At 33.9% G+C, this 26,162-nt stretch overlaps 1 protein-coding gene across 2 annotated transcripts in view; it reads right to left on the bottom strand.

The window, feature by feature from the left end:
* The window catches only part of LOC109051549 (cGMP-dependent protein kinase 1-like), a 182,085-nt gene that overhangs the window by 5,304 nt on the left and 150,619 nt on the right, over positions 1–26,162 (bottom strand). For both annotated transcript variants that reach the window (XM_042735013.1, XM_042735014.1), the window contains exons 8-9: positions 18,863–18,928; positions 13,655–13,729 (exon numbers count right to left, since the gene is read on the bottom strand). In XM_042735013.1, coding sequence (XP_042590947.1) covers positions 13,655–13,729; positions 18,863–18,928 — 141 coding nt within the window. The remainder of the gene's footprint in view (positions 1–13,654; positions 13,730–18,862; positions 18,929–26,162) is intronic.

The following is a 26,162-nucleotide window of genomic DNA, read 5'->3' as shown; positions in this document are numbered from 1 at the left end:
AATTATGAGACCATTTACATACCTTTGTGCTGAGAGAATGAACCTTTCAATTAACACATTTAATAACAAAATTAGCTCATCCTGGAAATGAATATACCTAGGCCTTCTGACCGGAAGAACTTGGAAGACGGGAATAAATGTATCTTTAGCTAGACAGAAACATAGACTTCCATGTTGATGCTGTCAGCTGTGGAGATCATATGAGATGGAGAAATCAGGAATTAGGAATATTTAATAATTGTACTTCGTTACTATACTTAAGTATTGTTTTGATGAATTTGTACTTTGTACTGGGAAAATGTATTTCGGTTACCACTTAAAATGATTAAAACTGGCTACATATTTTACAGCATATATGCATTTTGATTTTAATTAGCTATACAATTCATGCTTGGGTCACAGCTGTTGACGTAAAGAAATATTTTTAAAAGTTTTATAACCACCAATTTGTCAGTCAAATGTCTACATACTATAAAACCTGACACTGATTAATTTAATTTATAATATAGGCTTATAATAGAGATTTACACAGAAAAGACAAATGACATTTGGATTTTATTAATATTTCTTTTTTTTAATAACTCTGCATACTTGAATAAAAACTGTTATAATTTAATGTGAATCATAAACAATACTTATTTATGTAATACTCAAATTTACTTAAAGCTTAGTTACGCTCAAGGTCTGATTATTTATTTAGGTAGATAATATGGACTTTAGATTATATATGATTTTGACATGGTACACATACTTTAACTTTAGGGATAGTTCACAAAAAGAAAGAAAGAAAAGAAATAAAGATTGATTGATTGATTGATTGATTGATTGATTTGTCCAAATAATTAAACCACTGGGATGCCATGTTGTTTTGGTCTGCATTGATTTCAATATCTTCTTTTCTTTTCAACAGAAGAAAGATACGGGTCCTACACGTACACAGTAATATGGGTTTGGAACAACGTAGGGGTAAGTAAATTAATTTTCATTTTTGGATGAACTATCAATTTAAAACGTCCTTGTCTTTCTGTCTTTTTCCACATATTTGAGTATTTCCACTTTGACCATGATGGTAAAATGCTGAAAGTCTCGAGGTCAAAGTCTGAGTACAAGCACAGAATCCCTCATGTCACTTTAGAAGCTGGAAAACACCCTGGAAGACCACCACTGCAATTTGACACGGCAAGGACACAGTATCTGCAGTAAGTTTCCATATTTAACTAAGACACCGGGCAGGGGGACAGCTGCCCTCTCAAACCTCTCCAGGCAATGAACTCAGAACACTGCAGTTGTCCGCACAAGAAGAACATGCCACAGGTTGACAGTCATTTGGAAAGAAGAAAGTATTCCGGTATATTGCCCAATCTATATCAGCAAAAACATGTAAAACAACCGGTTTTAGTATTTTGGGAATAACCAGAACCAATTCTTGATTCCTAGCCCAACATAAGTGGCTTTCACACTGGAGGAACATTTTCATAGTTACTATAGCTATTGGCAGATGTACCCGCTTTTTGTCATGTTCTGGGAACTGGGAATGATTTTAGTTATAGGAATGCCTTTTGGAGAGACTAAATTAGCTCCTACTTTAGAGTAGGGTCCAACCCAGCACAGCAGGAACTACCAGTGACATAAGGTGCTTTTGCACCAGATAGTTATAGGAACTAGTCACCAGGGTGGTCCCCTGAGTACTAAATGTTCCCCTAGGGCTGTTTTCCTTTATTGCATTCGTACCACCAATATGAACTCTGAAGTTACAAAGTGGCCAACAGCAACATTATTTAACAACACAGCATTCAACCACTGGAGGATGGTATAGTGCCTGGACCCAAGTGTCGGTCTATCTACAGCTGTATACCACATTCATGAAGTTATTTCATGGAGTAAGTATAAGTAAACTGTGTGTTTACACTTTTTTTTTTTTTTTAATGGCGAGTGCTTGTGTTTCATATGGTATGCGTTCGGACAATTAATGTACATTTTTTGTAACTTATATTTCCTACTGTGCTTGGTCAGACCCCACTTTGAAATAGGAGCTAATTTAGTCCCCCAAAAAGCATTCCTATAACTAAAATCATTCCTAGTTCCTGTGGTGAGGCACAAAGGCAAGGCAAAAAGCGGGAACTTCTGCCAATAGTTATTGGAACTATAAAAATGTCCCTCTAATGTTCCTCAAATGACGTAGCTGTCAGCCAGCTCAAGTCACTTTAGAATTCATACTGGAGGTATGAATGCACCCAGAAAATGGCCCTGGGGAAAAAATTCAGTTCTCTGGGGCCTGCCCTGGTGGCTAGTTCCTATAACTACCCAGTACTATAAACTGTAAATCAACACTGGGACTAACAGTTCTACTTTGATAAATGAAATTAGCTTGGACATTATAGAACATGTTTATTAGGGCACAAGCTACTACAAGTAATTGATACAATCAGCAGCGCTGTAGTCAAAGGGAAAGTTCACCCCCCCAAAAAAATTAAAATTCAAAAAGACGTTTGTTCATGTTTGGAACATAAATGACACACAAGAACAAACCTTGCCAATTCTCGTGAGTCAGACATGCATATCTGAGGTTCTGTTTACCGTATTTTGTGTGCTCTATGTGCGAGTTCCTATAAATTTTATTCACTTTTTTATATACACAATCTGATTTTTTTTTCTATGAATCAGCTATTTTCACACAGGTGTCTCCAAGCTAATGTTGTTCTCCATTGTTATGGTTACAAGTGTAACCCCTCAAGTGTTTGAGCTCCATAAGTAGGCAGAGGGGAGTGGGCTGGATTTCACATAAGCTGTTGACAGGTGATATGTTAGGCGTGAGCTCTGAGAAGAGCAACTGATGACTGACGTCACAGGGTCGACTAGAGTGATTTTCCACTGCCGTAGCTGAGAGCATGAGTTACAGTGTGTTATGAAAGCCCATATGTACTTCATGGGACAGTAAACAAGTCCAAGATACTGGCTGAGAGGCTCTGATAAGACAATCTGAAAACGCCAGAACCGGTTTACAGTACTTGGGTCTCAAAATCTCTGGTGAAAGAAAACATTTGATATAGACTGCATTCCAAACCTAGTGAGCAGCCTTGCAGTCTACTGCTTAGGGCAGCATCCTAACTGAAATGGATTTGACTGAGTTGGTACACACTACACTGGCAACCTTGGGTGTCCAGCAAATGATTTCAGTTGACTTTGGGATTTGCAGGTTTCTAAGCTAATGACAGAGCTTTAATAAGCCACTAAATAAATGAATATGTAAACCAGTAATAAATAAATTAATTTGAAGTAAACTGCCATTTAAACTACATGAATCAATTGAACAAATTAGCATTTATTAATAATAATATTGTTTTAAATATTTAATGATTAATTAATTAAATGATCTTAGTGATACTTTTCAGTGCTAAATATATTTATCAATCATGTCTCTTTAGAAGACTCGGATTAAACTGCTCAATTCATATGGATCAATTTTACAATGTTATTATATACATTTTGAATCTTGAAATTACTGATTACATTAATTGTTGGACAAAAAAAAAAATATATATATATATATATATATATATATATTTTGTAATTTAAAAAAGTAACCAATTTTAATGTTATTTTTGAAAGTCACTCTAGCAATATTAGGCAAAACTGCCAATTTTGAATAATTTGAATTAATTAAATTCATTTATTATTTAAATGCTGTATTGTTTTCATCATTATTAATGACATAATTGATTAATTAAATATATATACTTTTCAGTACAATTAATGTATTTCATATATTGAACACTATTTTAGTTGATATTCGTCAACTCAAATAGTACTCAAAATTATGATCTTAAATCAGCTTTCATTATGAGGAGTCTTTTTTCCACAGATTTCCTCACAATGCATGATGGGCAGAGCTGGGAAGATTAATTACAAACTGTAATCTGTTTTTGATTCCAAATTAAATGACAAAAATTTTAGTTAGTAATGTAATCCATTACGTTACACATATTTTTGATTACTTTTATAAAACTTTTGACCTAAGTCATTAATATCAAATTGAGTTAAATACTACAATCTTGTACCATATTGATTTAAAAATCCAATGAGTAAGAAAATATATTCCATTTGTTGTAATTAACAGGAATAATGAGAATAATGTTAGTTTGTGCATTTTCATGTGTTTGAAGGATAAAAGCCTTCCAAACACATGGTTAAATAACCTACTGATAATTCTAGTGATAATTCAAATAAAAATGTATGTGTACATCAGTAGTTGATGCAATGTTGAAATAAAATTTTTTAGAATCTGATTATGTAATCCAGATTACATTTAATCAGTTACTACCCAGCTCTGATATTGTGTATAATGTGTTTGATTTGGGGAAAGGAATGTATAAATTAAGCTAATATTTTTATTTTTTGGGTATTTTGATATTTAAATTAAGATTTTTTCCAACTGACTTCATTGTATGGACAAAAACACAGAGACTTGCAGAACTTTTGTGATTTGCAGAAGTAAGAATGTTTGGTTTTCAATGCTATCTTTAAAATGCTGCCTATCTAGCACGAAACCCAGAGTTTTCAGGAGGAATGTTCTAAGCCTTGACTGGCCTCCAGTCTCTGGTAAAAAGCTGAAAAGCAGTCACATTCCTCCATGCAGAAGTGGCATCCTTTCAACATATCCACTTCTGCTGTTACAGCTGTGAAAATAAGCCCTAAGTCCAAACTCTAGTCAGACCGCGGGCAGTTTCCTCAAGGGTCAGTGGTTAGCTAAGAACGGCTGGGTGCTGGGCTTTGACCTCATTCCCAACAAAGAAAAGATGGATGAAATGACAGAAAACAGCGTGCTGCGGGCGGCCTGCCCAGGTGTTCTCCACAATGCAGCATTTGACTGCATTACATCCCCTTGACTTCAGTCGACCTCTTTAAGTCTAGGTCAGCTTTTGTTGACTTGGTTCTTGTCACATTATGTTTTACTCATTTAAGTTTGCACGTGTCTTACGTGACCTATCTGACCACAGTGTGACTTCAAACAATGATTCACAGGCCTTGTAAAATGTCCAGCACTGATCTTTCTAGAGATCAAAATAACAAAATGTAATTTAATCATTGTCAAGAATGACAGAAGTGAGCCAAATCCAGTGCATGCGTGTGACCATTTCACATATGTGTTAAATCTGACAGGCTGTTAAACCATCAATATAAACACCCTTTTATATATATATATATTCTATAACATCTTTTTAGGCTTTGATACTAAAATGTAAACTGCATAAAGATTGATATATTTATATTCAATATTAATTGTATTATTCTTAAAATAATATTCATCAAATCACATTGAATTAATTTCTGGTTCAGGGATCTGCTTCGTCTGTTTTTAAATCTATGTGCGAGGTCTCAGTCACATGAATCCTAACAGCGGTACTGACCATGCACCAATCTCAGCTTTGTTCCTTCAACACCCTCTTCTGATGCCACAGATAACAACTGTCATACTACAAGTGAAATATATCCAATGTAAAATAATAAAAATATAGAAAGGTGTTGTCTTTTAGAGCTGTTTTTTTTTTTTTTTTTTTTATGGACCAAGGGCTCAAGATTTGAAGATTTGAGGACTGAAATATTTATGATGAACACATATGGCAACATCTGTTCCACAACCCAAGGTCACAGATCTCAAAGTCAATGTTCTTAAAGTAAAGGCTTGTGAAACTAAATGCTCAGAAAACAACATGCAAAACATATATTTTGACATATTGATGGCTGTGGAATTCATAGTCAATGATACAGAATACAACTGAACTTCTGGAGGATATAAGTAACTGAGCTGTCAAATGGGTTGTGCGTGAGAGTGAAAGGCCAGGTGCAAAAATAAACGCCTTACATAAGCGTCTGCCTAGATTGTGTTTCTTGAGTTAAAGAATTCCATAGTGTATATCTGCACAAATATTAGTAGATTATGCAAGTAAATAAAGTAAATACATGACATCTTTTTTTATGTGTAGTGTGTCTTAAATAAAAAGGTTGCATGGCTGTAAACTATTTGAACAGTGTTATGGTGAAATTGTGCATGATTTGTTAAAGTGTGTGTGTGTGTGTGTGTGTGTGTGTGTGTGTGTGTGTGTGTGTGTGTGTGTGTGTGTGTGTGTGTGTGTGTGTTTTACTTAGATATTACTAACACTCACATCTTACTTTAATTTTAAAAACATAATTTCAGTTATGAGAAAAAATGCTACTGGCTTGTCTCCTTAGCCCAGAAGAGGGCGCAGTGAGGAAATATAAACCAATTCCAGCACTCCATTAGCAACAGCATTGTGTTTTTGTGCAAAGTTTAATGCAAAGAACATACCCGATAGTTTATATTTTAAATTATATCATTAATATTAGAAAACAGACAGCGTTATTTATTATGTCAACTGGAAAAATCTAAACTGTCAATGAATTTGTCTAAAACACTCCAGAAATTCAGCCACTCATCACTTTTAAGGGGCTGTTCATATGCATAATAAATTTTTGTGGTTAAAAACATGAGACATAGGGCTGTAGAATAATAAAAAATAAAAAAAATCTTTGAAGGTTTAACTTCTTTTACCTTGACTTAAAAACGCACCGCTCACGAGTGAGATGCAGACACAACAAAGACGTCCATCTAGTGCATGTTTAAATGGAAAAGCAGTGCAGTAAAATTCAAAAACAAATTCTTTGTGAACAAGCCTCAAGTTGTTTAAGCTTAACCAAGATCTTAACCAAGATTTTCTGGTCTAAGCTTTGGTCCAGCCTGGACCACATAAAAAGTACACTTCTAAAACCAACCAAAACCAGGCTGAGTGACCAACAAACCAGCGTAGGCTGGTTTTTAAGATGTTTCTTGACTGTAATTTATTTATTGCAATTCGCTACTTGTCTTGAATAAGTATTTTCTTGGTCTTGAAAAAATCTGATGGAATCACTCCTTACATGTCACTATTGCTGAGGCCCGGGCTGGTCAGTAGCCAATCACCATTCAATAATATGTGTCACATAATCAGCTGTGAGTTACACTTTGAAGGGTCTCCTCTGCTTCTACATATAGGCTGTTTATGTCAGGTGATTCCCAAGAAAAACGACATGCTAGTAAGAGGAACAGGAGACAGCTGTCTGCTGCAAGTCCAGCCCAAACACAGTCAACATGCATGTTGCTCGTGGTGTAGTCAAGAAAGAGAAATGAAGGTAATCCCTAAGCATTTGTTGACTGACGACATTAGGCCAATTAGGAATGTGTCTGCCCTATTGCGGAGGACAGAACATAGTGTCCTCATTTTATGCTACAACATAGTATGAAATGACATCTGCCTTATCTGTGTGCTCAGCACAACCAGCGCAGCCAAAGCAATGTGGAGCAACTTTTGGGGTTACCTCAGATCAGACTGTCAAACTTTTTGGCAGACATGGTGCCAAGTCTTTGAGTCCAAGTCTGAAGCCCTCTATATCACAAGTCAAGTCTGTAACAGTTTTCTATATGCAGCAGGTTAGATTTATAAATATTATGGTGTTCAATTTTTTTTTTTTTTTTTTTAAAAACACAATAATACTTAAAAACTGTAATATCGTGAAATATTATTGAAATATTAGTAGAATGGAATATATTTTTACTACTAGTAGTATCAGTAGTAGTAGTATGACCCTACAAATTGTTATTCAATTCCAATTTTTTAAATCTAATTATTTATAATGTTAAACAAAAGTACTGTAAATAATAAGTACTGTACATAATAATTATAACAATAATTTTCAATATTGTTAATAATAATAATTAGTAGTAGTAGTAGTAGTAGTAGTAGTATTAAATTATCAATGCAAATTATATTAATTAACAATGCAAAATATAGATATTGTAAATTGCAACAAATATTGTACATAATTATTATAATAACAATTACCATTATTTTTATTTTAACATTTATTATAACTAAAAATGTTATCCAAATGCAAGTATTGCAAATAATAATAATAACATGTACTTGTAATGTAATATTTGTAATGCTAATTTAATAATTATATAATAATTGTTATTATTATTATTACCAAATATAATTCTTTACAATGCTAAACAAGTATAAGTACTGTAAATAATAACAAGTATTGTACATAATAATTCTAACAATAATTTATCAATAATGTTTTAATAATAACAATATTAATAATTATTATTAAATTAGCATTACAAATTGTAATATTAACACTGTTAAACAAATGTACATATAGTAAATTATAAGTATTGTAAATAATAACTATATTATTATTATTATTAAGTGTTGCAATTATTATTATTAATTTTATTATTGTTATTAAACATTATACAACACTTATAATAACATTTTATAATAGTATCTGCACTGCACTACCAAGCCCTACAAAATGCAATACAAAAACCACTGTTTCTGAAATATCAAAAAGTACAAATGACAAAAAGGGAACAATCTACAAATAAGAAACACACACACAGAGAGAGCGAGAAAGAGAGAGAACCAAAGGCCAGTATCCTAGTAACTAATTTATATACAGTAATTCTCTTGGGTGACAGAGGTTGTTTAGACACTTGCTATTGTGAGCAGAGTGCATTTCATTAACACAACTTCAGATCTCTCTGTGTGTACAGCACTCCAGCTCCTCCACAAACCTGACGCTCTAATGAGAACAGAGGTGCTGAATACGCACACTGAAAAGCCGTCATGGCAACAAGACCATCGTACAGTACATGTGCATCAGCGGACGTGACCCCAGAAGAACAATGGCTATATTTGCAGACAGTTAGAGACACTGGTGTCACTGCAGGTGCTGCACTGTGCCATCCTTCCTTCAGACTGACCTCTGGCTCGGATTTCAACATCAGAGCGCTGCCTAATGCCAGAGTTTGGGGAAACACACCTGAGCCCCATCTCTAACACTATGCCTCAAAGAAATGCTGTGATTGGACATGTGTGATGAGTCACACTTCCAGCTGTGCTGGACCAACAGCAGAATTCGGCTTTATCCTGTCAGCTGGTAACTGTTCATTCATTTTGGTCACTTAAGGACCTATTGATAGCTTTCAGTCACGTGACCGGCTCGAAGACCTGGAGGGCAAAACATCCAAAGAAATGCAGCACAAGCCTATAAATTTTCCATCTGTTTCACAGCCGCAAATATTTAGATGACCTCTCAAAAGAATAAAACAAAGGTATGTGAACAAAATGCAAGTTTTGGCAATTTCCAATCCATATTAAGCACCCGAGGCAATAGTTCAATCACTAAACAGCGCAACAAATGTTGTAAAAACACTTAAAGTGCCTTAATTTATTTAAAACAGAAATATTAAAAGATCAAATTCAGTTATCATTATATTAATGATGCATAGTTTACATAGGCAAGCAGATGAGGTCGGAATAGGAACGCAATCCGCTTAATGGTTCAGTGTTTTCCTTACAATGGTTTTCTACGGTAAACCATTTAACGTGAAACTTTGCACATTGTGTTTATATCCTGGGTTCATATGCTTGCCTGTACAAAATATACATAATATCCAAAATTATCATTATTGAATCGAATCGAAAGCTTGTGAATGAAAATCAAATGTAATTGTGAAAAAAATTTGCATCAAAACCCAGCCCTAGTAAAAATGTTACCGTAAAAACAGTAAGTTTCCATAATAAAATGGTGAATAACTGTGATTACAATATGTACTGTAAAATACTGTTAAATTTATGTTTGTTTGTTTTTTTTTTTTGGGGGGGGGGGGGGAGTTGAAAAAGAACAAGGCATTGAATAATCTAAAAATGCAAATTGATTTTTTGTGTGTATGAGTGTGTGTTTTATGTTGACTTTAAAGTGGACTTTATTGTACAGTACAATAAAAATAAATATAAAAATATTTAAAATTTAGTAATAATTAAGATTTTATTTTACACTACAATTTCAAATACTAATATTTATGTCTTTATTCATTTAAACATTCAAACCATCAAGTATTAATCATCAAATCCTCAAGCTTATATTTTGGCAGAATTCTACTGAAATACTGCAAACATCTGTCCACAATAATGTTAGAAATTATGAAAGCGTGTAAAAAATAAAAAAATAAGCCTAGTGCACATTGTTCTCAAATTCCCATTAAACTCATAACACATGCAGAGATTGAGTTTTCTGGAGATTTTTTTTTTTTGTGAAACAATAACTTAAGTTGTATATGACCACTGTGCTGGGTTTCACTTTGAAACATGTAAAGCATCAGATTAATTAAACTGTAGCTGATGATACAGAAAAGCATGCACAGTATGCAGTGATATGGAGAGACACAGAGGAGACTGTTGACAAAGGAATTGTTGAATAAAGTTGTTATTTTTGTTTTCTTCACTTATAAAAAGTGTTCCCGTCGCTTCACATAACCCAGATTGCCAGTCTGATGGCAGATGGAGTATTCTGATGATGACTTTCATACCTTTTATGTACCTTGACACTGTTATTTACTTGGCACTCTATGGGACAGTCACAGGCCTCACGGTTTTCATCCAAAATATCTTAAATTGTGTTCCGAAGACGAATGAATCTTTTTACGGGTTTGCAACAACATGGGGGTAATTGATTAATGACAAAATTTACATTTTGGGGTGGAGTAACCCTTTAATTAGAAGCACCACAATTAAATTGTGTCATCTGTTCTAAAATTGCTTAGAAAAACAAGAGTGCTACAAACATCTTGGAATCTAGAAGAAAAAAAATGTGACATTGTATTTAATTCAGCAGTCATTAATAATCTATTCAAATATAATCTGCATGTCTCAATTTCAATTTTTGTGTTTCATGGAAGAAAGAAAGTCATACAAGTTTGAAACAAGATGAGGGAATTAAGAATGCTTTTTGATAAACTTATCTTTTTAATTAAAATAAATACATAAATAAAACAGACTGCCTACAGCAACAGACTAATATTATTCTGATAATCCAGCACTTCAGTCTCAACTCATCCTCATGTCTGGGCTTTTAACAGGCACTCTCTTTATTAAACACACATCTATTATAGCCTCTATTTACAGCTAGAGCTCAACAACAATATGCAGCTATATAATTTTATGCATATTGAAACCACCCCCTCATATCATGCAAGTTAATTATATTGTTCAGTTCACTGTACATGGTTTTTCATAAACAAAGGGTGTAGTGGGTACACACCTTATAAAAAATATAATACTAATTAATAACACTGCATGGACTGTTGAGCAGTGTTTATAGTGCACAGTAACTTAAAACAATAAGTATAGAATTCAAATCAAATTGTATTCTACAACTGAGAGATTCTAAATTGTCTACAATATGTTTACCACTGGACATTGAATATGCAGGTATGGCCACATGAGGGCACTCTTAAATCACTCACTGTGTGTGCAGACTCCATGCTTTTTGATAATAACAATATCTCATCAGCCAAACTGCATACGAAAAGTCTGTTAAGACTTAAGACCTAACAAAGCTATGGTCAAGATTACAAACAAGTTTGAATGTTAAGAGGCATCCAGCACAGCATTGAGGACAGACAGATAGACAGACAGACAGACAGACAGACAGACAGACAGACAGACAGACAGACAGACAGACAGACAGACAGATAGATAGATAGATAGATAGATAGATAGATAGATAGATAGATAGATAGATAGATAGATAGATAGATAGATAGATAGATAGATAGATAGATAGATTTGAAATGCATATGGAATGTAAAATATTGAGAAAGCTCAACATGTCTGCAGATATGGTGAAAACTATAAAGTAGTTGGTCATATTGGGTTACTCATTCCTGAAAACCTGTCCAGCTGAGATAATTATAGCCACAAGGAGGTCAGAGCCACTGCCAGACATGTAAATCAAATGAATAACACAGACCAATTAATTTCTGCCATGTGGACCTTAATCATACGCCAATGCCACATGCTCAAACACATTACAGAAGAGATGAATTCATATTGCAAAGGTGCTATTAATAAAGGGAGCGTGTTTGTGTATGTAGTTTGTATATGTGTAAAATACTTTTACTTGATAGTGCATTCAGAAAGTGGTCAGACCTCTTTTTTTCATATTATTTATGTTGCAGCCTTCTGCTTGCGCTTTTCCACATCAATCTACACTCCAAACCATATCATGACAAAGCAAAAAGCACACCAGTCAAAGTGTAGTAAAAATCTTACAGACAATCCAGAGAAATGGGATGAATCTGAGCTCATTTTTAAAGGTTTTTTTTTTCAGGCTTGATTGTGCTTATATGTTTTTTGTTTTGTTTTGTTGTTGTTTTTTAACACATTCTTTTTCATTTACATTTATTAATTTAGCAGACACTTTTATCCAAAGCAATTTACAGTTGAGGAGTACAATAAGCAATTCATTATAAAGAAGCAAATAAACGCAGGAAGTGCTTGCTATACAAAGTTTCAGGCATTGTTCAGATTAGTACAAGCTAGTGAGGAGGAGATTAAGGGAAAAGAAAGCAAAGTTTTTTTTTTATATTTTTTTTTTCACATAATTAGCCTTTATTCTGCACCACTCTGTTCTTTCTCTTATGAATGTTCTGATGATTTCCTGGTTTTATGAACCCCCTCCGCCAGAAATATGCAATGGGCTCAGTTAGTGTGCCCAGTGTGTTGTGATTCGTTAATGCGCGTCCAGAAACATCACGCCCCTCACCTCAGCGGCAGGTACTCAGGTTGAATTGTAAACAATAGCGTCGTCAATATTGCTTATCAATTTGAGCCCGATTGAGACTCAGAGAATATGAGAGCATGGCAACAACTCTTCCTCTTCTTTAAAGCAGCACAATATGGCCCCGTCCCTTTTGCTGCATGTTCCCAGGGGCAGGGATTATGTAAATTTCAGGGTTTGTGATGTCACCAACCCAGGAAATAACTCGTTGTAGTCCATACAAGCCATAATTTGGCCTAATGGTTAGAGAGTTGGAGTAAGAGTCTCGGGCTGGCAGGAATTGTAGGTGGGGGAGTGTATGTACAGCACTCTCTCCACCCTCAATACCATGACTGAGGTGCCCTTGAGCAAGGCACCAAACCCCCAACTGCTCCCCGGGTGCCACAGCATAAATGGCTTCCTGCTGCTCCAGGTGTGTGTTCACGGTGTATGTGTGTGTTCACTGCTGTGTGTGTGCACTTTGGATGGGTTAAATGCAGAGCACGAATTCCGAGTATGGGTCACCATACTTGGCCACATGTCACATTTCCACTAATTGTAGGCATTAAACTGCCAGAATTTAAAAAACAAAATATCTCCCTTTGCATTGAACTTTCAGCATCGTAACTTTGCAGATATTGTTTATGCTCAAATCGCAAAATTACACACTAAGTAAGGTTAAAAAAATGAAATCACAATCACCAACCCCTTTAAGTGTAATAGCATGTCACTTATCTCAGTGTGATGTTTCAGTGTTTTCTTTTTAAGAAATGTAGGGTATGGAGTGTAAACTGAGTTAAAAATAAATAAATAAAATAATAATAATAATAATAAAACATTTTACCAGAAGTCTGTAACATAAAAGGTGAAAAACTGAATACTTTTTGAATGCACTGTACTTGATTGAATCATACTGATTTGTAATTTAATGTACAGAGCTCCATATAGTCTGATAACATGATCAGAAAGTGTTGAGTATCAGACTTACTTTGCTTTGGCGCCAGCATCATCATAGCCTTTATTCGAGACATCGTCCAGACCTCCAATCAAGTGTTTGAATGACCTGCGAATGCGAACAGAAAATTTGATTACTTTCATCCGTTCTATTTATAAATGCCCTCCAATGTAAAGGAAGTAAAGGTTCTGGGTGGATAATGGGTCGATTCAAAATTGTTTTGTCTTCATGATTTAATCAGAAATTCATACTGACCTTGTTTTATGAATGAGGCCTAATGAGCACTATTACAAAGCAAAAGGTCTACACTAATTTTCCACTATTCTTTCTTCATTTTCCATATAGCCTTTTGCAGGTTGATAATATTGTTCAATTAATAGTTCTGGCCACTGGCATATTGCCATGAACTCTTGCAGATTAACTTGCCCCTGGTCATGAGATACAACAGATTCAAAGCAAAAAAAAAAAAAAAAAAACATGCAAGTCAGAGAAAAGACAAGATTAAGGTAGTGTAATAAATGAGCACTTGCATCATCAGATTAGTAACAGCACAGTATAAAATCAGGGGAAAAATGTTAGAAAGTTTCTAATGAAAAAAAAAGATTGTTGATTTATGTTATTTAGAATGCTTTACACTGTACTAATTCACTAGGGCTGCAAACCATCTAAGATTTAGAAATGGCATCTTTGCAAGTTTGCAATAAAGTGTAATTTTAATAATAATACAAAAATGTTAGTCTGAAACCACAGTGAAACAAAATGTGGCATTTCAGGAACCATTTGTACTGAATAATGCCATAAACAGACAATTATCATTTAGGAACAAACAATCTGACTACAAGCTGTGTAGATCTATGATCTGTACAGGACAAAGTCAATCACAACACTGTGCATCCCAAATGCTTTTCATTCCATTAAACTTCCAGCCGTTCATCATCAGTTGTAGGAAAGACATCTGTGGCTTTCTCTCTGTTTATAAGGCAGAATATGTCTGAGATCGCACATAGAACATTTTGTTCTGCTTCTAGAATAAGACAAGGATTTGCCTTGCAAAACCTGAAGATCTGGGACTGGGACATGGAAGAGTAAAAGAATAAAATGTCTACATGTAAGGCACTTCAAGAGCAGCACAAATAATTAATGAGGGATATAGTAAATAGTTACCAAGATAGTTTGAATATGATTGTTATAACAAAGAGGGCAAAATGCTGAAAACATTCATTATGCAGAATAACTGTATTCTGTAAAAAAAAAAAAAAAAAAACCTTTTAAATGAATATTTCCAAAACAATAATTATAAAGACTCTCTGCAAAACAGACATATTCGTTTTATAAACCCTGTTACAGGACAATTATATATATATATATATATATATATATATATATATATATATATATATATTATATATATATATATATATATATATATATATATATATATATATATATGAAGAGTTTGGTTCCAAAGCGCAATAAATCCATTTTAATCAATTTGAGTAATTTTTATTTTTTTTAACAAGAAATTGGCTAGATGAAAAAGTTGTTTTTCATATTGAAACTGTTGAAAATACACAACATAGTAAGTTGATCCACATATGACAGACTCTGAACTTGGTCAATACTAATCTTATATACAGGCACTGGACTAAAAAATACATTCCTCAGTCATCGCTTCCAAAATGAATTCAACGGGTCATCTTGTTAATGCTATAAATTATTTACAACAATAAAAGACAATTTCATCCTGAACATACATGATTAACAACATCACATTAAACCACAGAAATTCCAAAATGATATTTCCCTTACATTCAACCTGCTACCAAAAGTGCATTCATCTTTGCCATGTTACATTCATTTAGTTGACTAGTGCTATACTCTGTATTAACAAAAACATAAATGGCATTAATAAAAACACTTACACTGAAAAGCTAAGCAATATCGCATTCATAATTGAATGCGACTTATCTGCGATTATGAACGCGATATCGCATAACTTGCCAGTGATGTACAGCTCTGTGCATTAAATGCCACTCCATCTGAAAGCACGTGATGGAGATTTATCACAGAACCGGCTTTACTGACGAGATGCGCATGACAATCACATACGATTTATCATGCAGCCCTTGTTTGTTGATCACAATGTATAAAGTAGATGAGGAAAACTAGGATGCCGAGTGTATTAAGAGTGCCACCATTACTGTCTAGAGTGCGTGGAATGGTGCGCTGTGATTGGTTGAGCAGTTGTATATATGAAGGCTCTTTGTAAAACATGTCTTCAGATTAATAAAATGGTCATAACACTAATAAAATGGTTCTTTTAAGAACACTTTACTGAAAGGATATTTGGGGAAAGGTTATTTAGTTTTTACATGGCAAAGATGTGTGTGTGTGTGTATATATATATATATATATATATATATATAGGTCAGTGGTCCTTGGCTTGGTATTGTTGGCAGAATTCGGCCCTCGGCGAAAAGTACTTGAGGAACCCTGACCGACTTACTTTTCTTCAAATTTAATATAAATAGAATGGTTTTGCATGCATTAAAAAAGTAAATATGGGTCAGTTTTATTTTCATGTTGATTTGAAACTCCTGCCTTCATGTAACGTCATGTCATAGCTTGCCATTGGTGGAAATATGTCATCCCTTACTGCAATACATAAAAAGAGCGTTTATTTTTTTTTTCCCCTGTCCTCTTATTAAATCAGAGAAATATTTTATGTTGCTACAGGATAAGAGATGAGAGGGAACCAGTAATAGTGTTCATTACTACAGCTGCTGTGCTTCAGGATGTGACTCATCCACCAGAGAATTCTCACATTATCTCATATTTTTATTAGAACTCTGAAGAAACATTGAAACTAAAAGGGGAACAATCATTTTTACGGTTACAATCTGAAATGTAGGATTAATTGAAAGCTTTAAATTGTAATAGCATCACGTTACCATGATTTATCCAGTCTTTTGAGTCTTGGCAGTAACCCGAGCCATAATAATGATTTGATGGACATTTAAAGTGTGAATGACTTTATATCACTGCACTGCTGACCCATTTAATGATGTATTCTTAGCACAGTCCCAAGTGAAGCCCCAGAATTAATAGCAGAAATGTGCTGGGGGTGTGGACCCAAAGTCAATCATGTGTCCTTATATTTCTGCCATTAAAATACTACTTCACTGAGATATACGCTATTTAAAAGGTCATTCAGTTCTTTGACTCGGCTCTTGAAGTCTGTAATTTCTGCTTCACTAGCAGAACCAAACATAACGGCAAAAATACTGCTTTAATGCACAACAAGTTAATGGGTCCATGACAAATGAGAGAGTCTAAAATATATTGGAAAACCCTATCATAAATCTAGTTTTAAAATATAATATTAAAACTTATGCTGATTTCATATGGCTTTAAAAAACTTATTTTCAAGAAAAGCTTTAAATTCATTTAGTGTATTTATTTATTTAATAAGCTTTAATATTAAACAAAGTTTTAAAAAGACTACAAAAATGTCAAATGGTGTAACCATCAATTATAATATGTGACCCTGGACCACAAAACCAGTCATAAGTAGCATGGGTATACTGTATTTGGAGCAATAGCCAACAATACATTGTAGGGGTCGAAATGATAGATTTTTTCTTTTATGGCAAAAATCATTAGGATATAATGTAAAGACCATGTTCCATGAAGATATTTTGTAAATTTCCTACCATAAATATATCAATCCTTAATATTTTATTAGTAATATGCATTGCCAAGTCCTTCATTTGGATCATTTTAAATGCAATTTTCTCAATAGTTAGATTTTTTTTGCATCCTCAGATTCCAGATTTTCAAATACATAGTTGTATCTCTGCCATTATCTGCTATTGTCCTATCCTAACAAATCATACATCAATGGAAAGCTTATTTAATCTGCTTTCAGATGATGTATACATCTCAATTAAGATACATCTCAATAACATAATATTAATTAATATTATTGGTTTTTTTGTGGTTGGTGGTATATTGTTGTTATTTGTTGTTTATGTCAGTGTACAAGTTTTTAAAGCATAACCTATTTTTTTTATACAAATGGTATTTATTTTACAAATATGAATTATTAACTCTTAAATATCAAGTGCTTTTGAAATATTGTAGCATATGATATTATAATGCATATAAAATATATAAAAAAAAAAACGCTTTAATGTTTTTTTAAAGAATAATATAATATAATACAATATAATATAATATAATATAATAAAATATAATATAATATAATATAATATAATATAATATAAGCATTTTTTTTATTACGATTTCATTTTATGATTTTTTTAATGCCTAAAGAATACTATAAAAATTTTAAGAAATTAAAAACATGTATCAAAAATGTTGTTTAAATTAATTTAATTATGTATTTTTAAATAAATTCTAAAAAAAAAAATGACTGTAACACTGAGTAATTGTTTGCCAAATTTATCCAGTTACTGTAGATATTTCTTTCCGCCAATGTAAATCTTTTCAAACAATAAAACAGAGTATGTGACTGGAACGAAATAACAGAATTTCCCCTTTCAGCTCAAAACGTACTTTAACTTTTTTTCTTCTGAAATCCCTATGGATAAAATGAAAGGTGCAAATACTTCCCCATTCCAAGCTGATAAACAGTGAGTCTTACTGTTGTGCTCTATTCCTACAGGAAATCAGCTGCATGAATCAGTGGTTAAAATCCCCACTGATCACAGGTCTGCAAGCATACAATTTAACAACAACAAGAGTCTTTTAATGAGCATTACCATAAACCCCTGACTGATGACAGGGCTGAGATAATGGGCGAATTCCTGCAGTGAGAGTGAAATACAGTTTGCATGAGGGGTTGCTTATTATATCGCTTCCTCAGGCCGAAGTAAAATCAAAGTCTCTAGAGTACGATGTCTACAGAGACGAGAGGAGGTCTACGAGTCCCGCTGTGCAGCAAGGCATTGTGCTCCTACTGTTTTGTCACATGCTGTGCCACTCAAATGAGGACATAGTTTGTTTCCCGACAGTCTGCTGTCTAAGGATGGCAAACGAGAAGAAATGGTTCCCTAAAGTTAACTGGCGTAAACTAGCATGAACTTGCCACAGTGAAAGTCATATGAGGTTATTAGAAATTAGCAGCGGTAATTTAGTGAGCACACTGTGGAAAAGATGAAAGACTAATCAAATTTCACAGCATTAGTACACACTCACACACACACACACAAAACTCACTCTCGGTCGATGACGAGGCAGGTGACAGCTTCAGCAGCGATGACATTAGCCGTCCTGATGTCTTCTCTGAGGAGACACAAAGAATACATGTCAATCATACACAGCTCTATACAGTCTAGAATGTATTTATTTTTGAATAATTACTGAATTGCAATATCATTTCATTAAAGGATAATAAGATGGAAACATAGTGTCTCAAAAATGAGTTTGTTTATATTTCCAGTCAAATACTTTTATAAGAAAATACTGGAGGGAAAAAAATATAACAGATTTTAATTAAACTGGGAACTTTGGTTAAGGAGCACATGCTCTCTTCAATATTTGGTTTCAAAAGTGGATATACTTGTGGATATATATATATATATATGTGTATATGTATATATATGTATGTGTATATGTATATATATGTATGTGTATATGTATATATATGTATGTGTATATGTATATATATGTATGTGTATATGTATATGTATATATATATATATGTATATGTATATGTATATATATATATATGTATATGTATATGTATATATTATATATGTATATATATAGATATATATAAATATATATATATATAACCTTTATTTAAACAGGAAAGGTCCCATTGAGACACAGTCTCTTTTACAAGGGAGTCCTGTATAACACATTCAATCATAAAAATATATATATATGATATATTTGTTTTATATTTTCAAAGTGTCACATGATGTAAGATTTAGCATTAAATAATCAAAATAAAATAATCAAATAAGATGGTTATTTAATATATTAAACATTTTTGTTGAATTTTCAGCAAAAATAGCTATTATAAAAAAACACAAGTACTGCGATATAAAACCTTATACTTGTTTGCTTGCATATAATTTAAAGGTTTGATTTCAGCCAGACTAAAGTAATAATTTGTACAGTTTGTCATGTAAAAGCTTTAGCCCAATTAAAGTCATACCAGTCCAATTTTTATGAAGTTGAACTAAAATACCTAATGGAACTGTAGCTCAAAAAAAAAAAAAGTCAGATAAAATATGCGATTTAATCCTTTAAATCATTAATCAATTATGCATTGTGTTATGAATAGCCTACTAGGATGGATAGATGAAGATTGTAGCTCAACTACTCACTCTAGCTTGTAAATGATTGTGCATGTAAACGTATTTCATAAGAGGAAAACAACAAATCAAGATCCATTATACTATTTCAGAAAAATTTGCATCCATAGAACATAATTCTTCCTAATCAGTGACAAATGGAACAGTGTTAATCATCAGCCATTATTATTATAGAGCATTTTTCACTGCATGGCACAGCATAACCCAAAAATTCATCACTGTAAGGTTTCTCACATCACAAAACACACACAGCAAACAACAGCGTCTGTGGCATTACTCAGAATGGTTCCCCTCAGTGTCACTGGAGTCTTCCTCACCTCAGTCTGACAAACATTCACAGGAAGTGAAGTCCATGTCTACAGGAAGGATGAAGGCATAGACTGCCCTCTTTGTGGCTGTCTTGAACTTCAACAGTGTGTGCGTGTGTGTTTTGTGTGTGTGGACCAGAATTCTGAATCACAGTTCCAAGCAGCTGCATATTGCCAATTCACAATGACCAGGTGGGAATGCTGATTGCCTTAACACACATACAGGAAGTGCCTCTTAACTCTTAACCCAGGTTCATTGGAAAAACATGCAAATGAAACAAAAAAATTTTAAACTGAAATTTCCAGTGAGTGGCAGTAAAAGCTCATTCAGTTTTATCCGAAACAGACAAACGTGAATCTGGCAATGTTTTATAATGCTGGATGTTGTACAGATCATGCCAGTTTAGAAATTATGTCTGGTGAGTGGCACTATTAGATTAATGCTCTATTGCATTTGAAATGAACGTAGAACCTACACTAAACCCCACCCTTAAATCAGATAACATCAACAAAAGCCAACATGAAATAAAAACACATTTGCTGATGCAACCATGCCATTTTACCTTGATTCTACAAGTCTTTGAGCCTGTTTATTGAGTGTTGTGACAAATCGCAAGTGCAATGCTGTACCGGGTGAGCTTCTGAGCATGTTTACCACATCAGAAAATCCATATACTGTTTATGAAGCTGGTTTTGATGCAAACATCAAAATGTATTAGTTTGGTAAAGGTTTTTGAAATGAAGTATTTATCAATCAACCTTCTGCCTACATAATTTGTGTGAAAACAAATAAAAGTTGTTGGTGTTTACTGCCACTATTGTTAATTTCACCTAGAAGGTAGGTAGGTTTTTGCAAAAGTGCAGGTGGGGTCATGATTTTCCGATTATTTTCCAATGTTGATACCACTCAAGACATTAATAGTGCTCTTTACTAAAGCAGGCTATTATTATTGATCATGGTTTTTGCACAGACCCAAACTATAGGTATTAAATGTTAAGATGCAACTCACCCTGTTTATGCTAGGGATGTGAACTCTACCTCAAATCATGTGGTTTGTTGAACTCCATAGCAACTGCAACACAAAACCACTCAGAGCACCTGCAACTGTACAGCAATTCCCTGTCTAACACCCACAACCCCCTTGCATTGTGCCAAAGAGTTTTAAACAGGCAAACAACACTCAAACAAGGAACAAAATCATGGTGCATCTTTACAATTACATTGATTGTTCTTTAAATTGCTGATTTGTTCAGCAACTTTACAACACGTTACAAGGACATCAACAAAACCAGCTGCAGACAGCAAACCACTTATGTGCAATTACCTTAAAAAGCCAGTAAATTGCCTGCCATATCCACATAGTCATGGCGTGTTATGAAAGTACACACGTTTAAAAATATAATTAATATTTTTATTATGGATTTTCATTTTTAGGATCAAAACTCTGGGTATGGGGCAATGTATTTGCTTTTATGCATTTGAAAAGTGGCAAAATAAATGATAAAAGTAAAATGTTTCCAGTTTCCAATGTTTCCGATGTGTTCTTTATATAACACAAGGACAACACAGAAACTGTGACATGTCACCCTCATCCTCAACTTTGACATATGGGTCTCCAATTAGCACCACACAGTTGTGAATATTCTTCACTTTCCTGTGGACAAGTCTATGTTTAGGGTATCATCAGTGCCCACTGTCTTGAGACTTATCTGCATATGCTGGAATTCAGCAGCCTCAAACGGGGGTTTAGATATGATGTTTCATTAGATATGATGTTTCCCGGTACAACTGTGAAAAAGATACCTCCCATTGAGACCGAACAAATCAGAGGTGCCGCAGCTCTTGCAAATAAGGTCCAATTATAACACCTAAAGTGATTATTACATCAGTCCTGTGCTATTCACATCAAAGCTACACATCACATATGAGGATAAAAACTGCCACTGAGAAAGTCAGCACAGGGAAACATCTTTCAATTACCATGACACACTTTAGAGGTAGAGGGATGTCTTTGAATGCTGTGACAGCATTTGGTTGAGGACGGAGTCAAAGAAAGACAGAGAGAGGTTAAGACCAGGCAGCGCAAACATGTTTCAGCTGTCAGTCAAAATCTGGATGTAGTGAGCACGCATCAGAGCAAATACAGTGTGAGGTTTATGAAGGAAAGGTCAGAACCATCAATCAGGTTCTCTAAGAAACCAAGATTAATGTGCTGGTTGTGAAGCATGAGAGGTCTTCAATGTAGCACTGTAAAATTGTAGGTTAGCGCACTCAAAAATAAATGTTTGATAGCCCTTGTTCATTGTATGCTGCACTGTATTGATTGTAAAAAGCAATGTGACTATCATCAAAAATCAATTTATACAGGTTTGAAACAACATGAGTGTATTTGAAAATATACTGTAAGTAGTTTATTTTGGTGAATCAAAGCATTATGGGGTAATTAACATTAAAATATACCTGAGATTTAACTGACAAGGAAATAGCACTGATATAGCAATGCTTTTAATTTTCTAGGAAATTTATATTTGCATAAATGTCTTTTCTTTTAGATGCTTTTATACCAAAAGAACTTTCAATAAAGCCACTTTATAGTGTGTACTGTAAGTGAAAATGAATTGTAGCTACAGACACAAGAGTTCGAACAAGATAACTAATACAATCAAAAACATGCAGCACTACAAGTCAAATACACACAAAAAGTGTTAAAATGTCAATGCTATTCTTAAAAAAAAAAAACGAAATAGCAGGCAAGGAATCATATACAGCAAATATCATGAAACCTGTTAAGAATGTGCATGGGTCATATTTCATAATTAAAAGAAAGCTTATATTGTACTTGATGGAAATGAAATCTATTTTAGGACCATTACAGTTTTGGGGTTTTGAAATGGGTTTTATTATATTTTAAATATCTTGTTCCCAGTTTTTATTAACATTGCACAATGGAATAAAAAAAAAATGTATTGTATGTATTTATACATGGTTGTTGATGTTGTCCTATTAATTATCATTTTAAATAAACTGTAAAATTTCTACTGCAATTAAAGTAATAAAAATCTAATATGAATCGCCTTAATACATTTGGTTTCACTACCATGAAAATAATGTCAAAAAAAAAAAAATGCTTAATGGTCTTGAAAAGGGCCTAATTTAATTAATTTGATTTTGATGTAATTTTGGTAATGTGACCCAGACATGTTTTCATTAGATTCACCCATACCATGATCCTTGATTTGAGTGTGTTTGTATACTTCCCTTTCAGTGTGTAAACTTCAGAAGAAGACAATTATTCTAAGGTCTGGTCAACATCTACTTAACTGGCAGCAAATAAATTGTTTTGGCTCAACAAGGTGTTTTGCTTAAGAGGGACATGAAAGTTTACTTAGCATACAAGCTGTTGCACATCAAAGCAGTGGGCAGCCTTTAATCCACAAGACCACAGCTATTGTTATGCCTGTTACTTAGTCAAATCCCAGGCAGCTCCAATATCACACAAACATGACTCGGAATGGCGTAAAAATATTGTTTTAAGATGAAAGACTGACATAATACACTTCAGTAGAGTGCCGATTGATTTGCTAAACATACTACCACTCAAAAAAGAGAGAAACTAAACAAACAACAACCAAAACAAAAAAGTAAGATTGTGTACTAATTAAAGCTGACAGTGAGAGGTGAGATCAAAGACATGAAGATCAAGAACACACATTTGTATCAGTAACACCTCTTCAGGCGAAAACTAATGCACTACACAACATATTACAACTCATCAGCTTGGTCGTCCTTGGGCTCAGATCAAAGCAAGAGCCATCTAATTTAGGTGGCTTTGTGAAAAGAAACAAAGTAACAACTGATCAATAGATCACACTATGTATAACTATAAATATACAGCTGTTATTTGTAACAACAGTACTTGCAATGACAATACATTGCCCTAAAATATTTTACTTATTTAAAAACAGATTCTGCCTAAATTTAATAGTTAATACATATACTGTAGCTAATAAAACTGGTAATTAGGTACTATCCATCAATGTAATCAAAAACATGATTAAATCGTTAATTAATTTAACATTAACATTGCTAATGCATTAATCATAATTTATTTTTTAGGTCAACTTATAAATATACTGTTGTGCATAAATGTATTAAAAAATGTATTAAAATCAGCATTATCCAAGATCAATAAATGCAGTGAAAGTACTGTTTATTGTTAGCTTGTGACATCTATTGGATTAACTGGTTATTGTAAAATGTCACCAATTAAAATATAGTGCTTCCAATCAGACTGCAAGGTATTTTGGTGAAAGTCCATCTGTCACTTGGTAAAAGCTAGTCAAATACTTTGTTTGTAACCAAAATAGTTGTTTGATGTGAATTACTGCGGAGACAATGAAAAAGCTGAAATTCAAGAGACATTTAGAAACCAAACACTCAAGCTTAAACTTAAAGCTTAGATTAGTTCCGCTTCACTTTCGATATAATCAGAAAGCTCAGAAACAATATTTAATTTCACTCTCTTGTGCATCTCAGGTTGGCATAGTATACTGAACTAGAGGCACTTCTGGTCAAGACTTGAACAGTAGGGTTCAAAAGGGATGAAAGTGTGTCCTCCTTGATCAAAGATTTCATCAAGAGCTCTCCTCCAATGAGTCCTGTGGCCAAAACACATCCTACTACTCTCTCATTCAAGTTAATCCTAACAAATAGAAATTTTCTCAGCACGGACCTTTTATTTTGTGTGAAATCTGCAGTCTCTTTATTTCGGTCCATTAGCAGCTTGCCCCCTTTTCAGGGTTGATGACAAGCTCAGTATCGCAAAACAGCTGTGCAACACCAGCCAAGTGCACTGATGCGTGCTTGTTAAATGGAAAAATATATATATATTGTAGAAACCCCTTACTGTGTTTACTACTATTCATTAGGATAATTGCCCAACAATAACAATTAAATGGATTGTTTTTTGTCACAGCCACCACCATGAATGGACTAACGCTTCCTCTGATCTCCACTAGGGGTCCCCACTGCATATGTTCTGTCTGTATCCCTTGCAACAGATGTTCAGAAAGTTTCAGAAGTAAATCCATCATGTTTAAGTAAATGTGTAAATCACATTTGAAAAGCATCTCTTTGCTTAGCAGGAATAACTCACATAGAAGAAACAAATCAAAAGCCGTAATGGAAGCTGTGTGAAGGTGCCTACAGTTGGCCTCTATTGAATCAGTAGCAGTGGGATTGTGCAAGAATATGGAAATAGAGCAGAGGATGATGTTCATAACCGGTCTGTCCTGTGAGAAATATGAGGTGTTGAGGATTGGATGTGCATCTGACTGTTCTGACACAACTGGTCTCATCTTCTTTTCAAATTAGCTCTATTCATGAAGCGCTGTGTGTTCCCAGTCCATTGCAAATAAAGTCTCAAATATGACAGCCATTTTCATATAAGCCCATTTCAAATCAGGTTAAAAGCCAAATGAAAAGAAGTTCACCGCTCGTTTCCAATATGTGAAATATTTCCAAGTGAAGCAGGAGAAAAATGTAAAGGAATACTTTACAAATAAGAGAGATCAGTAATGTCAGCCTTAAAAGAAAGTTCTTTCAGAGGCGGAGCATTCTGAGGCAAGATTCAGACTTATCTCTCATATATCCGGAATGCGTATTTAGGAAGCTAATAAGGTCAATTTTGATTGCACGGTAAGTTAAAATGCTTTCCAAATTCCTTTCAAAAAGTACTCCCACAGCAAGTTGAACATAACTCAAAACAGATGCTTTGTTTGGATGTGCATTTGATTTTTTCGCAGTTAGCAGCCCATTAGGCTTTCCCTGCAGCAAATGATCCATTGAGCGCATAATTGATGTCAACGGATGCTTTCGTAAACATG

The sequence above is a fragment of the Cyprinus carpio genome, chromosome B12 (genome assembly GCF_018340385.1).
Source record: "Cyprinus carpio isolate SPL01 chromosome B12, ASM1834038v1, whole genome shotgun sequence".
Taxonomy (NCBI): domain Eukaryota; kingdom Metazoa; phylum Chordata; class Actinopteri; order Cypriniformes; family Cyprinidae; genus Cyprinus; species Cyprinus carpio.
Note: the sequence above shows the minus strand (reverse complement) of the source record. Positions and strands in the feature narration are given on the sequence as shown.